General features: G+C 35.2%; 2 protein-coding genes and 1 non-coding gene across 9 annotated transcripts in view; all 3 read left to right on the forward strand.

The window, feature by feature from the left end:
• Positions 1 to 14,503, forward strand: part of knl1 (kinetochore scaffold 1) — a 16,270-nt gene extending 1,767 nt beyond the window's left edge. The window contains exons 3-24 of the mRNA XM_060860696.1: positions 595 to 654; positions 754 to 836; positions 918 to 967; positions 1,817 to 1,841; positions 2,502 to 2,542; positions 3,679 to 3,725; positions 4,322 to 6,250; positions 6,388 to 6,499; positions 6,593 to 6,660; positions 6,792 to 6,890; positions 7,095 to 7,210; positions 8,254 to 8,344; positions 8,510 to 8,626; positions 9,001 to 9,088; positions 9,760 to 9,883; positions 10,023 to 10,124; positions 11,128 to 11,228; positions 11,310 to 11,378; positions 11,567 to 11,673; positions 12,712 to 12,833; positions 14,044 to 14,169; positions 14,304 to 14,503. Coding sequence (XP_060716679.1) covers positions 595 to 654; positions 754 to 836; positions 918 to 967; positions 1,817 to 1,841; positions 2,502 to 2,542; positions 3,679 to 3,725; positions 4,322 to 6,250; positions 6,388 to 6,499; positions 6,593 to 6,660; positions 6,792 to 6,890; positions 7,095 to 7,210; positions 8,254 to 8,344; positions 8,510 to 8,626; positions 9,001 to 9,088; positions 9,760 to 9,883; positions 10,023 to 10,124; positions 11,128 to 11,228; positions 11,310 to 11,378; positions 11,567 to 11,673; positions 12,712 to 12,833; positions 14,044 to 14,169; positions 14,304 to 14,400 — 3,774 coding nt within the window. The 3' untranslated portion in view covers positions 14,401 to 14,503. The remainder of the gene's footprint in view (positions 1 to 594; positions 655 to 753; positions 837 to 917; positions 968 to 1,816; positions 1,842 to 2,501; positions 2,543 to 3,678; positions 3,726 to 4,321; positions 6,251 to 6,387; positions 6,500 to 6,592; positions 6,661 to 6,791; positions 6,891 to 7,094; positions 7,211 to 8,253; positions 8,345 to 8,509; positions 8,627 to 9,000; positions 9,089 to 9,759; positions 9,884 to 10,022; positions 10,125 to 11,127; positions 11,229 to 11,309; positions 11,379 to 11,566; positions 11,674 to 12,711; positions 12,834 to 14,043; positions 14,170 to 14,303) is intronic.
• LOC132839898 (small nucleolar RNA SNORA84) lies at positions 1,476 to 1,611 on the forward strand. Its single transcript, XR_009647776.1, has one exon. It is a non-coding gene; the product is annotated as a small nucleolar RNA SNORA84 (small nucleolar RNA).
• A 1,871-nt stretch (positions 14,504 to 16,374) lies between the features above and the next one.
• dmd (dystrophin) overlaps positions 16,375 to 16,810 on the forward strand; it is a 143,783-nt gene continuing 143,347 nt past the window's right edge. For 3 of the 7 annotated variants that reach the window (XR_009647702.1, XR_009647700.1, XR_009647701.1), the window contains exon 1: positions 16,377 to 16,544. Coding sequence is in view for 3 of the 7 variants with exons in the window: in XM_060859918.1 (XP_060715901.1) it covers positions 16,460 to 16,544 (85 nt within the window). In the remaining 4 variants the exon portion in view is untranslated. Of the gene's footprint in view, positions 16,545 to 16,810 lie in introns of all 7 variants that reach the window. The other 4 variants (XM_060859918.1, XR_009647699.1, XM_060859917.1 and 1 more) reach the window with 4 other exon arrangements.

The raw sequence follows: 16,810 nt of genomic DNA on the forward strand, positions 1-16,810 counted from the left end.
TGTAATTGTTTTTAAAGGTATGTCTCTTTTATTATTATTATTTTTATTAATATTATTATTATTATTATTATTATTATTATTATTATTATTATTATTAAGACAATTTATTCTAGAGAACATTCTCTGAAAGTCACATAACGAACATGAGTTTAAAAGTAATTTTCGTAGCATTTTAGCCACTTGTTTTTACAGGGTTCTGTTATGTCTCTATATCTTCAGCAATGAATGCAGGCACAAGCCTGAAACTTTGACAAGACTATTACAGTATATTGGGAATCGTGACATTATTTCCAGCTTTTTCTGGAATATTTTATAAAGATTTTTTTAATCTGGTGATATGAGGTGGATTTACACTCCTGGGTTCCACTGTGATCTGTAATTCATTTTTGTCATGTTTTAATACTCATCTTATAAGAGACAGATCTTTTAACTGTCCCATGCAATGCATCTTCCTTTTATGGCCATAACGATGCCTCCTGGAGAATAGAACCTTTGTTCACTTTGCCTATGACCGCCTGGCTCCAGCATAACCATGTGCACACTTTTTCAAAACAATTATGAATTCTGTGAAAATTCTGACTATGACCAATACAGATTCTAAAAGCTCCTCGGACATCTATGAAAGTGTTTGGAAATGAACAGGATGAGAACCAGGTAATTATTATGCAATCTCATTCAACCTATTTTATGACCTTTTTATATTTTATATATTTGATTTTGCCTATTGACACTTCACCCTCGTTCATCCCCCAGGAGGAAACTAGACCAATTGAAAAACGGCGAAATTCACGAAGAGTCAGTTTTGCTACTACAAATAATATTCGCGTCTTCCCAAAGTAAGTTGATCTACTCACAGGTTTTATGCCAATACATTGATAGAGAAATAATAACAGTGAATATTTGCTGTTAACATTTAGAGACCTCAAGGCTGATCCTGTAATAGCCCCCACCCAAAACATGACAGTTGGTGAGTATCTTTCTTTTCATTTATCGAAACCCTTCTAAATGTGTTTTTTTTTTTAAAGTGTAAGTGAGGGGAAAAAAGCCTTTGGTGTTTTACGGCCATTATCTTTTTATTAAGGACTTCTGATGTTATTAACATTTTTGTCAGTGCTGGCTGTACAGAAACTTGACAAAGACAGTTTGGATTTGAACAAAAGCTAGTAATGTAAGATCAACCAGGGTTGTGGCATAACTGGCCTTCAGTAATTATTTCTCAGCTGGCCAACTGCATCCCTACAGTGAAGCACCATGCTGGTAGCATCGTGCTGTGCTTTTACAGTATCAGGGACTGTTGTAATTGGGACATATGAGTGAGCGATGATGAGTGAGAGATTTATCTGTTCACAAATTACAAGTTGGTAAAAAGTATACATGTGAAATCTTTGATTTGATCAGTTATTCCTTAAGGTGTTTGTTGTCTATAGCTATTTTAAGAAATCTTCCTCTAGTTGGATTTTTTTTTTTTTTTGTGTGCCTGGTGGTTCCTTGAGGCTGCTCATCGTGCTGTTCATTGAGGTTGTATTTCACAGGCAAATAGTAATATCTTCAGTTTAATGCTTGGATGTTGCTTACCTCTGTGACCTCCAAAGCCCGACTGGAGAAACATTCTGTGCTCAGTTTTAACACCACCACCTTTGTGCCTTAGAGATTCTCTTCAAATTCATATTAATCTTTTTTTATCTGGTATTCAAAAAAAAATTGACCCTTGTACTATATCTTGTATAAATGCCCATTGTGCCACATTGTTCATTGCTCATTAATTTTATTTAAATATTAACAAGGAACATTGCATTACCTTCTCTCTATGTAACAGGGACCAATGAGGGCCAGAATGAGAGGTAAGTAATTACATCCTCCTCAAGACACAAACCATGGCTTCCAGATTTTATGGTAGCTTTTGATATTTGCCTCACACCTCTTCACCCCATTTACCTCACATACCCCATTAAATTCCTGAATTTATTTATAGAAAATGTTAATCATGTTGTGGTAATGCTTTATACCAGAGCAATGCTAGTTTGACCTGGTTTAGTTTTGTCTCAGTGTGACAGCAGTTTGGTCAAGCGATTTGACCTCAAATCTGTGACTATGTGCTATGAAAGTTTTGCTTTGTGATGAAGTCAGTGATTTTGTTGACTTGTTGACCAGACATCATACCTCTTTAAATTATTGTCTGTAAATTTTACGTTTGCTTTCACTGGCAGTGATAATTTTACATCTGCATCCCGTGTCTCTGAATGTCTGTCTGTGTCCCAGGGACTTAATATTAGGGAATATAATGAAAATAAATATAATCAATTTTATAGGAAATAAGTTGCACAACCACCTGCGACAGATAGGCAAGTTTAGCAGGCACCCTTTCCATTTACCTCAGCCCCCCTGCAATAGTTCTAGTAAGGGACTCCTTGTCTGTCTGCTTCCAAGTCCTGGAACACACTGCTTTAAAAATGTACAATGTTCACTGTATTGAATTGAACTTTTTATTTCTTTATTTTTAGGACGTCGTGTTTTGATTCCAGTGTAAATTATGAAGTTATTGGTAAGTATTAGTCTTGATTTAACATTTCAGTAGTGTTTCTCATATGATGATGAAGGAGCTCTCATGCACTGTGCACGCAGGATTGGAAATGGTTGATTACAGTAACAATAAGGTTTATTATTCTTGCATGGCTTCTTTAGCTGGTCAGATAACAGCTACAGCTGTCTTAGATGCCGTTAAGCCGCCTTCACACCGCACACAACAAACGGACACGACTGTCGGATTTCGCCCCCTAGTGACAGTCGCACGGAATATGCAATATGATCGTGTAGAAGTCAACATGGGAGAGAAGTTAATTCTCGCGGTCTCAGAAAACCCATTACTAGATGATCGTGACAAAAATCTTCTCCATTAAGGCGCAACTCTTGCACTAAACGGTGATACTCACCGAGACTTTTTCTCCGAGTCAGGTGGTGTTTTATACACACTGATTTGCAATGTTTTCTTTGGCGTCTCCAGTAAAGGAGAGTAAAAGCAAGAGCCTGTATTCTCTCTCCATTTATCGTGGTGAATGAAGGAATTAATTAATGAAGGAGTAAATACAAACAATCAATGCAACAATAAATCCAGAAAGACCCTGAATAATTTTTGAGGAAACATGGACGCAACATTAAAAATAATACAATATAAATATTAATAATTTATTACTTTATCAATAACAATGTATTTAAAACAAAAAGATTGCTTTTGGTAAAGTTTAAAAATTACTAAAGTTAATATTAATACTTTTCAATAATTCTTATCACCTCGTGCACACGAACCTGATAGGACAACATTAGAATACATCACATCCGGTCGGCATATCAGATGTGGTGTAGTTTGTTAATTTTTTAAAAATTAACAAGTTAATTTTTTTTAACGGATCCAACGCTCCAAACGGATCCGAAAATTACGGATCCGCAGATGGTCGGCACCTCACGCAGCGACCTTGCGACTCTCCATAGGAAATGAATGACTTCAGGTTTATCGGCGGTCGTTTGTCGTGTGCAGTGTGAAGGCGGCTTTAGTCTCATCGCTGTCTAAAATCTTTACTAGCCTAATTAATTTTAATCTAGAACATCTTTTATGCATGTATAAACTATGTAGTTTGTTTATCATGACCATGATTGACCCTTACCCACATTTTATAATTCCAGGATTGGACACAATGTTAACTCAACCCGTCCAATTTGAACTAAACAAGGTGAGTTACAACTGTCCAAATGACCCTAACTGTATATCTTCATTTTTGTACGTATTTTTGAGTGCTCTGATAATATTGTTGTTCAACAAAACTAGACAGGTGAAAAAAAAAAACGTATGCTCTTTTTGAAATTCTTTTTCTCTTTGATTGGGCAGTTTTGGTGCACTTCCCCCACGGCTGTGCATTTATGATGGCACTCTTTTGAATTTGACCCTATCTGTTTAGTCTCTGCCAATGCCTGCTCATTATCTAGTTCTCAATTATCACATTACAGCTACCAAGCATGGAGGGTCTAACACAAACTTTTTCATGCTGCTGCCTTTGCAGTGCTGCACAGTGACTCCTAACAAAAACAGTCTCTCTAACTGACAGGAGAGTTTGCCATGTCCATGGATGACTTGGGCAGTGTCGGGATTCAGACTGCCAACAATAGCTTGAACGCTTCTCTTCTCTCTTTTGCTTATTTGAGAGCAATGACACAGAAAAATAGTAATGATTGTTTTGTGTTTTTTTTTTTTTTTTTTTTTTTTTTTTTTTGTTTGTTGTTTTTTTTTTTTTCCCCTCTCTTTCTTTTTCTCTCTCTCTCTCTCTAACAGGGCAATATCTTCCCTGAACCACACTTACCATTTGACTCTGTAGACAAAACTGTGCTGCTTGGAGAGAACATGGACATGACATACAGTCATACAGTTGTATTTGACAAAGAGGATGAATTTAATCCAGAATCTATCTTGAGCATGTCTAATGCTAATGACCCTCACAAGCTCAGTAGTCAGAATGACACGACCTCTAAAAGCTTTGGCGTTGTGGAAAAAGATGTAATGCTCACACAGTTCGAAGACTTTCTTGCTAGTCTGCCAATGAACCAAAATGCTGCCACTTCAATTCCAAATAAAAATAAGGATAATTTCACTTTGGAAAATGTCAGCAATATGAAAATGGATGAGGAGAACGTTCTACCAACTGGTTTGAACAAGCTTGCATTTTCTGAGAGGGACGACATGGACATGAGCATGACTAATGTAATAATGGAGGAAAGGGAGGCTTTACTGCATTTTCCTTATTCTGGAGATGGAAATTATGATGCTGATGATATGGAAATGACACTGTGTCAGACAGTCCTTGAGCCCAAAAGCTGTGATGACTACAAACCATCTGACAAACCAAAGAAAAGGGTATCACTTGGCTCAACATCTTTTAGAACTAAAGACATGTCCCCTGAACACACTGGGCACATGGAACTGAATAGATATTCATTTTCTAAGAGAACAAAAACCGAGGATTGTGTGGTTCCAACAGCACAGATGTTTCTTCAACGGGATGTGTCTAACTGTATGGAAGCACAGCAGGACACTGCTTCCGACATGACTGTTATCCATGATGATATGGAACTTACTGAATTGAAGACTATTACTATTGATACAAAGTCCTGGCTTACAAGTCCCTCAAACAAGGCTCAGAGTTCACCATATGTAATATCTTCCAAAACCTCCACAGACAAAATAAAATGGTCTGAATCAAATCTTGCACCAGTACTCGCGTCACAAACTGTAGGTTCTAGACCTCCAATTTCAGTAATGGAATCGGACGGTGGAAATCTTGAGACTGAAGACCAGAGAGATCAGACAACTGACACAAGAAGTCACCACAAAACCCCTAAAGGTTCTAACAGTGTGAATGAACATGTGTCATTTAATTCAACTGTCAAAACTGAAGAATTCTCTGAAGAAGACAGTAACATGGTAATGACTACAGTTTTTACAGCTCCCTTAGTAGAGCAGTGCTGTGCTGCATTTAATGAAGAAGAAACAGCAGGAAAATCTGCGGTTACTCTGCCTGTAACCACTGACCAGAAGATATGTACAGAAATCGAGTCTGATCTCGACACTTTGAAAAAGGAACCTTTGAGCTCTGTTAAATCCAGACAAAACTGTCTAGCTGATCTAAAAATGAAACTTCAGAATATTTCACAGTATATAATTGAGCCAGATGGACTGTTGGCTGGAAGTGTTCCTGCACCTCTAGCTAGCTTCACAGAGGCGTCTCCACTTGAAATGGACAATTCTTTACAGCTTTCCAAGGAAGCTCAGCTGCTTGGAAACCAAATGAACTTGGCTCATAAAGAAGGCACCACACCTTTCAACCTCAGAAAATCACTTATGGCAAGATTGTCAGTTGGTGGTATCATGCCAAAATTTCCCTCACGAGCAGGTTCAGCACGATTAAACCAAGTAGAGCCCAAAAGCCCTAATGAAGCCCAGGATCTTCAGCCACAGACATGTTTCAATGCTTATGTACAAAGCAACAGCTATGAAACTGATCTCATTGATGAAGTGCTTCCTGAAGATGATTTCTCAGGGACTTTGGTCAGTGATTTGAGCAAAAGCAAAGTGCAAGAATTCACTACAGAGGTTCATGAGAATAAGGATCATATTGAGTATGATCACATGGAGTCTATGAGCCAGTCTGAGGAAATCCCACCAGAAGTAAAAGATGCAAATACAAACGACTCCAGCGACAAGTTGGTAAGAGTATTTGTGCTTTACTCAATTTCCCTGATTTATCCACAGGGTAAACATAGTACAGCATTACATCCAGATTTGTTTCATTTATTCATTTGGATATTTTTAATTTTACTTTGCTCTATTTTGGCTGTGTGCAGTGGGACAGTAATTGTGCAGCTCCGAATGCCCCGACTCATGTGGTGAAGACCGATGACACCAACTTCAGCAGTAATTCCACGATGATTAAATTTGAAGGAAACTCTGAATTAAGTGAGTTTAAGCTGTAGAGTGTTTCAATAAAACATTGTATTTGCTTACCATAAACATTCTAACTAAACCCTCAATGTTACATTTGTTTAAAAGCTCTGAGAAACTCACAGCTTGATTCTCAGATCGGAGGCTCAATGGATCATGAGTTTGATTTCTATAAGGTAAACATATTTGTGTGTTCATTTGTGTAATTAAGCAACTTTGTATATTTAGACCAGTTTATTCTATCAGAAATATAATCACTGAAAATCAACGCATTTACTAAATCGGTTTGTTTATTTTTCTTTTTAAGAAACTTAAAGATGGAAGTGTTACAGTGAATGAGTTCCTAACATACTTTGGTGCCAACACTGTAATCCATCGATCAAGACCCAGTGCTCTTCCTGACAATGTAAGCTCTTCATATTTCATTACCTGTGTGTGTGTATTTTTTTTATATATATATATATATATATATATATATATATATATATATATATATATATATATATATATATATATATATATATATATATATATATATATATGAGCGAGAGAATTTTTATTTATATGTACTTTTTTTTAACAATAATCACTTTGCTCTATTCTACTACAGTTTAGAGCTACACAAACTTGCACAACGGAGGACTTGCTTAGAGAAAAATACATACATCGTCCTAAGCAGAAAGTCTATGAAACAGATTGCCAGAAACTCTCAGAGATGGCTGAAGGGTATGTAACCAAACTTATCTAAATAAACACACGCACTCTGATCAGCCATACCACTGCCTAGTATTGTGTCCACCTTATACTGAATCATTAAGGTCTGAACTTCACAAAACATCTAAAGAGTTAGCAGCAGATTCCTCTAAGCTGTGAGATGGCACCTCCATGGATTGGACTTATTTGTCCAGCACATTCCATAGATGCTTGATCGGATTGAGATCTGGGGAATTTGGAGGCCAAGTCAACAACTTGAATTCTTTGCAATGTTCCTCAACCTGTTCTTAAACAATTTTTACAGTGTAATGGGCACTTTTTTCAGCTGGAAATGGCCACTACCAATAACGTATAGTGCTGCCATGAAGGGGTGTACTTGGTCTGTAACAGTGTTTAAGTAGTAACATCAATGCAAAGATCTTAAGAAAGGAAAAGCAAAGAGAACATTTTCAGCAGTATTTGCTACAATAGCTCTTCTGTGGTATCGGACCAGACCAAAATGATGATCAAATGATCTAAATGGTCTCTCAATTTGGTTCACTATGCTACACAATCATGGGGAAGACTGATGATCTAACATGCTGATCTGACAGTTGTCCAGAAGACAATCATTAACATCATTCACAAGGAGGGAAAGCCACAAACATTCACTGCCAAAGAAGCTGTCTGTTCACCGAGTGCTGTATCCAAGCATGTTAACAGAAAGTTGAGTGGAAGGAAAACGTGTAGAACAGATGAACATTCTTTCCAGAAGGCCAACAATTCACTAAAATGTTGTTGTTGTTTTTATTATTGGTCTTATGAAGTATTCAAATTTGTTGAGAGAGTGAATTGGTGGGTTTTTGTTAAATGTGAGTCAAAATCATCACAATTAAAAGAACCAAAGACTTAAAACTACTTCAGTCTGTATGTACTGAATTTTTATAAGTTTCACTACTTGAGTTGAATTACTGAACTTTTCCAAGACATTCTTTTATTTATATATATATCTTTTTTTTAAATGTTTTGACTAAATGCCAAATTCTAAAAAAATTCTCCATTCAATTTTATTGCAGATTTAAAACACAGCTGGCAGATCAAGATAAACCACTGAGAAGTATCAATGAAACACTGCTGCAAGATATTTGTGCTTTCTCAAAAGAGCAGGTGCTGTTTTGTTTCCTATATCCTAGAAAAATATCCTATATCATGCGAATGTCTCATCAGTAGTTTTCAGATGGTTTACAAATGTTCAGGAACTTAAGAGCCATTTATCAGCTAGATATTACAATTAACCTGTTTCATTTAAGGAAGTTCTTCTGTATCTTACAGCTACAAAGATTTGGTTCCAAGTTAAAGGAGCAAAAGATGTACTACCGAAAAGAAAACAAAGCACGTTCCCATAAAATGAAGGAACACTTGTATTCTGAGCTTTTAAAAACAACACAGGTGAGCGTGACTTTGACTTTTGTTTAAGGCAGACACATACATTTTCTGATGTAACGTTCTGCAAGGTGTTCTTACTATAACTATAAGGCAAAGTCATTACTTGTAAATGTTGTACAATTAAATTTTTTATTTTTTTTTGCTTAATTAAAAAGTATTCAAATGTGTTATATTTTTGTTGCAGCAGATCTCTATATGGTATGTGTATGTGTGTGTATATATATAATATATAAATTGTATGTATGTATGGGAGAGAGACTTTTAAATTCTGGCCTTTAGTGCATTTGTGTTTCTGTGATGGGAATGATTTGATTTCTCATTCAGGTTAAAAGTAGTTGTTTTGTCTATTTAGCGTGAATATTTTCTGTATATTTCAGGAAGCAAAACAAAGCCTGACCTCTAAGCTCAAGGAGACAAATGAGATGATAAATGACTTGGATGGATGTATAAATGACTTGGAGGCTGGTATGGGAAAATTTATTAATTTCAATGATTCCGTTAGAAATTGTATACACACACGTTTGTACACACACATTGAGTAGTTGGATATTTTTTTTTTTTTAAATATTACATTTAAAAAAAAATCAGTCTGGTTCTGTACCCTTTTGTTTCGTTTCTGCCACAACAAATTAAAAGATATAATCTGGCAGCTAACTGAAACCCACTGATGCTCATTTAATGTTGTATGCATTTTTTTTGTGTGTGTAGGTTGTCATTTTTTGTGAATGGAATCCACTCCAAACCTTTTAGTTTCACTCTGTTTGTTGCATGGAATCAGTGAATTAGATTTAGTGTTGTGTAGAAGTTGTTCTGTTTTAACATTAGCATCTTTAGGGATCAATTTTAGAGATAAATAGTAACTTCATTTTAAACTTTGTAAAAGTGCTTTAAGACTGTGTCCGTTGTGACAAAGCGCTACACAAATAAATTTAATTGACAAATGAAGTGATGTAGTGTGTCCAAGCATGTTCCTGACACATTTGAACTAATTATTTAGTTTTTAAAAAAAGAGATTTTTCTACGTATAATTTGTTGATCTGTTGTTGCCGCTATTATAAAATGTCTGTGTTACATGAGAGTTTTTGATAAAACTGTTTGAATATCATATAAATGAACTCCTTCTTGTTTAAAAATAGAGTTGAGTGGGCTGAAGCACATCGGCAATGGAGACCAACATTCCCTCATCAGACTCAATCCTGCTTTGAAAGCAAAGCAAGAACAATTTGAAGCTCTTAATTCAGAAGTTACTGAGAAAGAAAAGTATGTATTATTAACATCTAAAACTGTTAACTGTAGAATGAAATCCTCCATATTCTCAGAGCAGTTTATTAAAAGACTCCAGCTGCCTTTTTTTTTTAAACTATATTTAACTAAATAATACTTTTGCTCTTAATGCCAGGCAAATACGGGAGCTTGAACTTCAATCTCAATCTTTGGAGGACACAAGAAAGAAAGTCCAAGATGAAACCAGGGATCTTGATCAGTTAACAAATCTGAACAGGTATATTTACATTTCTCTAATCTTTGGACGTCCTGTCACAAAAATTATAAACCTGTCACAAAGCGAAGTTGTATTTAATATCAGAGATTGTAGCAGTTGACAGATGATAGAATGGAGGTTATAATTAGTGTCGTACTACTCCTATATATTATACACTATACATATTGGGAAGTAAAATAGTGACACATGTCTGATAATTTACACTAGTATCTGGCAGGCTTTAAAATCTGGGAATATTGCCGTGTTACTCCAAGGAAATCAATATTGCCAGATTTTAAAACCTTTTTGTTCAGGAAATAAGGGACTACATTGGAATGGAAAATGCCCTTATTAAGCAAGTGGTAAATCAGCTTAGACAAGCTCAGGTATTTGGTACCTTTTTCTCAAAGCGTAGCATCCTTTTAACCCAGTTAGTACTGTTTGTTTTTACTCTTCTACACCTGTATGTTTATCTATAATCCCATGATGGGTTCTGTTTTATTAGTCTGGTTTCCTTCCTTATGGGTTAATACCTCTGACTTGCTCGTTGGAGACCTAAATCTACATCCATATTTCTGTAAAGTCTATTTAAAAGCTCTATTAGAGTAAAAAAAGAATCCAATTTAATTGAATTAATGAATTGGATATGTAGTTGTGCCTGATGACCGCTGCTGCCAGCTTTGACACTGTCTGCTAGGTTACAAAAATAAGCGTGTAAACATATTACCTCATTAAGTCAGGCAGCTGTCCTTTACATGGCATTGCTTATATTTAGCTCTGAAGAATTTCAATGGTTTATATCAGGTGGCACACTTTAACGTAAAAATAACTCTAGCTAATCAATTTTCCAAAAAGGGGGCTATAAAGTACTCAAAAGATGAGCTATCTTTAAAGTATGTGTTCATTTCGGTCAAATGTCTGCAGGCCAAACACTTAGAGAACCAGAAAGATACTTGCTCCCTCAATATGGGAATGTAGCTCACCCTCATGTTACTTTCACTTTTATTGATTCCTTCTCTTTCAGTCTCAATGAGTGGCGAGTCATTTCTGCGGATAAAAATGGGCTTGTTTTTTCCTTTCTTCACAACACACTGCACCTAGAAGTGAAACACAGAAAGGCCACTGGTAAGTCCTAATATCTAGCCGCCTAATAGTGACGCTTTATTACATGTTATTGTACTCTTTTAACACTTCTTATTTTTCCAGGAGACGAATTCATACAAAATGATCCAGAGCAGGAAGTGGACATTTCATTTAAATTTTTGCTGGATACTGGTGAGAGAATTTTGTGTGGTTAAGGAAAGCATTTAAACAATTTTCTATAATATTATTATTATTATTCTCACGGAGTTAGAAAATCTAGTTAGAAGAATATGAGCCTAGTAAAAACTTCCTTTGCTCACATACCTGCTCAGTTTTTACACTACACCGTCATCTATAATGTGCCTCCTTTTCCCCCTCAGACACCTCACAATCGAGTGCAATTATGGTCCACAAACTGCTCAAAGGAAACCTCAGTAATCAATCTAAATGGCAGCAGAAGCACTTGACAATGCAAAAAATACCAATGGTAATTATTCATTCTTGTACAGAAATAGTTCTGATTATAGCTACAATGCTATCCACTGTCATAAAGCAGATATTTTATCATATAAGCTTGTTATTACCATGTGGAAAGTATCATGAATTTTATAATGAGTTTAATGTGTTTTTATCATTTTACTTTGCTTTACATTTTGTTTAGTTTTAACACAATGGAAGTAGTAATAAGTTACCAAATTCGTAAAATACTACTACTAATTATAATGTGGTCACTTTAAATCAACTTATAATGGCTTCCAGCATGATAATATGGCATGTCTTAATGTATTTCCCTCTAAAATGTCTCTGTTCAACTGCTTCCATGAATATTACAGTAGGTTCACTGTATGTTTCTGACCTTCTCAGTCACCAGCTCTAAATCTAATAGAGAACATTATGGGATGTTAGAACGGGAGACTGACAGCATACACATGTTGCTGATGAATCTGTAGTAAATGTGATGCAGTCATGATGACAACATAGTCAATGATTTTGAAGAATTAATTGCAACACCGAAAACAGGCACATGAGGGCGCAGGGCTGAGCAGCCCAGAGACCCAATACATGTGGAAAGTGAAGGCCAGGAGAAATCTGCCCAATATCTGGAGCACCAAGGACCTGACATTCAACAAACAAAAAAAATCCTCCAGCATGTACTGTTATTATAATCTGTTTAGATTATCTGTTCATTTAATAACATGCCAAACTAAACCTGTACCTATAGATATGTTATATTAAGTGTAGAGGTAATGCTTATTAAAGTGCTTAGGGAACAGGACCGCAGTCTAAATCTGAAGACTCAGCAACATGGTTGATGGGACTAATGATTTGGAATTGCACTACCCTGGTTGGTACACAGAACTGTTTCAGGGCTCATCTATGCAGAAGGTTGAGCAGTTGCCAACCGATTTTTCGACTAAATTAGCGATACATTTGCTGAAAAATGTTAAACTACACATAATGTTCACAAGACCCTTGTGGGTTTTTGGTATGTAACTTTTTGTAAATGGTTTTGCTCCCACTGTAGTTACTGCACAATGTCAGTCTGGTTGTGAGCCGTCTGCGACTCCTGGGTGAAGAAATCTATAGGCTGGACAAGTGGGGCGGCGTGAGACTTGGAATCTTTCACATTACTTGTGTGGATACTTTGTAAGTCAAATTCCTGAAAACAAATTTATACAACTAATTAAATGAAGTTACATAAAACTGACATTTGGATTGGCAATTGGTAGGCAAAAGGATTGTTTTAGCTGTGAAGTTGGCAAAATAATTTTGTAGACTAAAGCAGCTTTCTTTATAATTATAAATGTCAATCCCAGGAACAGCTCAAGACCCACACTTGTCTATATCAGATATATCGCATCACATTGTCATCTCCTCTTTACATTCCTGAGGCCAGTACAGGAATAGCTGGTTCCACTTATTCTAGTATGTTAAGGAAGAGGAAAAGGGACTGGTGTAGAGAGATGGCTTTTTTCTTTTTTAAAGCAAACTGCTACATTATTCAGCCACGATGTTTCTGGGGAGTTTAATGCTTTTTCTGAAACTGTCCCAGATCCTATTAAAACATTTCTTAGTATTTTAACTTTCATAGCAAATGATCCTTTTAAAAAAAAAAAAAAAAAAAAAATCACATTACCAAACAAAATTCTATGCTGTGGTTCAATGTCAGCTGCAACAAAGGCAGAAAGATCCACTGAAAATAATAGGATTATTAAAGTGGCAAATTTTAGAGACTATTTGTATAAACTATTCCATCAAAGACATTAAAGGCAATATGATGGGCAGGAACTGCAGACCTCAAATTCAGCATATTCAAGATCAAGACAAAAATATAAACCACAAAACTATTGCTAAAAGCCTTGCAGAAAACTGGAAAAACTCAGCTACTAAAAATTTGTCTCCCTGATTTTCAAACAGTTCAACGTAAAGAAAGATGTTAACTTTTTTATGATGATCTGGAATCATATAACCAACCTTTTATTGTTGGCCATAAACAGCCATGAACATAAACAAACAAACAAACAAACTCTTCAAAAATGTAGAACAGAGAAATTATACAAAATCAATTTTTTTTTTTTTTTTATAAAAGTTCAAAATGTTTACTTGCATATTTTGGACTGCGATGATTTTCATCTCTCTCTTTAGTTTCTTTCTCACTGTGACCATGTTAGCTGGCATTTAATTGCAAACAAACAAACAAGTCGATCTACACTTTACTATGACTTTTCTTGGCCACAGCAGAACACTTATAGCATGTTGAGCTCTGTTATTACTGTCACCAGTTCATAACATTATTTAATTTGTTAATTTTAAAAGTGTGGATATTAAATTTTTCTCCACTCCTTTTCCCTCCTAGGGTTCAAGTCACGTTCTCTAGTGTCGAGGCATTTGCTAAGTTTGAGCTAAGCTTGGATGTTAACCCAGATTATCCTTTCAGCCCACTGAAACTACAGAAATTTCAAAATTTCATTGGAGACACGAGGTTTGAAATTATTGGTTTTTAATTTATTTATTCCATATTGTTACACATTCCAGTGTTGACTGCAATTCATAATGTGATATAAATGTTTAGCTCCACCCACCTTTGGAATAAGTTTGTCTTGTTTTTTTGCACAGGCTGGAGCAAATCACGGATATTGTATCTTCTGTAAGACCAGCCAAGAACTATCTGACTTCAGTCATGAAGAAGATTCATTCTGATCTCCTGGGCTAAGTGTTTGTTCCATTTATTCATGTAATAAATATGTTCATGCAATGTCTAACTTGTTTATTAAATAGTCAGCACAGTTTAAAATAAAGAACTATATGTTTTGTTATCTTGGTGTTCAATTCTATTCTTATGGACCAGGGCCCATATTCTTAAAGCCTCTAAGAATCATCTCAGAGATCCTAATTTAGTTTAGACTAGGAATCTTGGGTAAGAGTGATTCAGGACCAATCACGGAGCAGCTCTGAGCAAGGGATATACAACAACTTTTGCCTTTTAAGATGCTGACCCTGTTGCTATGTATGACAATCTTTTGAAGAAAAAGGGTCTATCATTAGCCTTCACTTTTAAATTACAGGCCTTATTTTATGTATTTAAACCTAATTTCCCACACATGCATTTTTATTTTTATATATATATATATATATATATATATATATATATATATATATATATATATATATATATATATATATATATATATATATATATATAATATACATACAATACAAATCTGAGGTGTCTGTGTGCCTCCTAATATGATTAGTTACAAACACAATCCCTACACAATCTAATCTGTAGTGTTTTATTAACTCTCATCTGCAACACATTTCTTCTCCCTCTTCACCTTTCAGCCATTTTCACCTCTTAAAAGTCCTCCTCATTACTCCTTGCACTTTTTGACCTCATGAGCTCTTTTAAAGGTTACAATGCTTTGTGAATAACTTTTTCCTAGGATTTTCTTTCATTTTAAAGTGAAACATCTTTTCACATAGAATTTAGACATTAGAATTTTGTCACAAGAAGCAACTCTGCACAGTGTTCATGAATACGGGATCTGGTTTGTATTTCACTCTCGTGTTTATAGAGCTGATAAAGACTTGAAAAGAATGAGTTACACTCAGGAGACATCAGGAATTTAGTGGCCTTGTTAACCAAGTCCTTAATCCTAGGAGTTTCTCACACAAAATGTATAGAGCTACAAATAAATATTCAACATGCGTAAATGTTTTCAGTGGCTTTATTTATTCTATTAATCTTCATTGCAATAACACTGTTTAATCAGAGACATAATTATAATACACTTCAGCAATATGTAGATTCACTGTAATATTTAGGTGTGCAATGCAGAGACCCTATTGTTTTTGTATGGATTATTATTATTGCACCATTAATCAGACCATGAAGACCAATTTATTCAAAGAATGTTGATAGACTAAACTGTTTTGAATTTAATGCATCAACTAATATAGAAGTGCACACGGCTTATTGAATGTCAGGTTATATCTCTGTGATGCTTTGGCATATTTACACCAACTTGGTGTTCCTTATACACCAACAGTCAGTGCCTCCTATAAACAACAGGGATAGTGCCACCTACTGGTCATGAAAGATGAAAATATATATTTTTACTTGTAATCATGAATCTGGTGCCTTCTGTCTGTGAGTCATTCAGAGCCAAATGATTGTTAATTTCGCTGTATGCCATTTTAGACATTGTTCATTTTTAATTGCTTTTCAATGATGTATTTTACAAACACATTGGAGTTTTCAAAGCCTGCTGTCAGTCTCATTCCATCTCCAATATAAGTACTTACATACTTGGTAAATAGTATAATAGTACATAATATCTTTTTACTCATGCATTTAAAGTTCTCAAAATGCTTGAACCCTTATAATTGCTGCCCACATCTATATTTCAAATTAGATTTTCTAAGACATCTTAATATTTTTTGTTGAATCTCAAGAATATATGATTATTGTGTATCCAGACTTTTCAACATAAAGTGTACATAGATTGCAGGAGTAAAAAAAACATAATGTGTATGTGGTGACACACTGTCTATTCCATAAGCTCTATTTTGGGACAAGTAGAATATGCCACCTGTTCCCTCTCTTCTGGGGCCTTGGCAGGTTATTTCCAGTTCACAGGCTGTCCTAGATCAGTATCATTCAAAACTTTCTGGGAGCTGTTGCAGAAATATCTAGTAAAATATCTCTGGCCATTTAACTTTGCTAAACCTTTATTAGAGTAAGAGACTTTCTGGTACTTTTGGGATCTGCCATGGCTGAAGCTGCTTGTGCTGAGGACCAGTGGGTGGTAGAAGCTACTGAGGATGAATTTGGCGAAATCATTAAAACAAGATCAGGTAAGAATCTCACTGTATGTCCATAGCATCGTTCTCTAAATGCTTTATCCTTAAACATTTCTGTGTGATAAAACATCTGTTTATTTTTAAGTTTATAAATCCAAATAGTTTACATGATGATCATTGAGACAGAATGTTTTTAGACTCTTAATAGAATAATAGTTAACATTTGGGATTTGGGATTGAAATGTTTTCTTTCCTTCTAGTCCTCTGCATATCTGGTTATAAAAGCTACATGTATAAAGAAGAATACCATAATTATAATA

Source organism: Tachysurus vachellii, chromosome 24 (genome assembly GCF_030014155.1).
Source record: "Tachysurus vachellii isolate PV-2020 chromosome 24, HZAU_Pvac_v1, whole genome shotgun sequence".
Classification (NCBI taxonomy): Eukaryota; Metazoa; Chordata; class Actinopteri; order Siluriformes; family Bagridae; genus Tachysurus; species Tachysurus vachellii.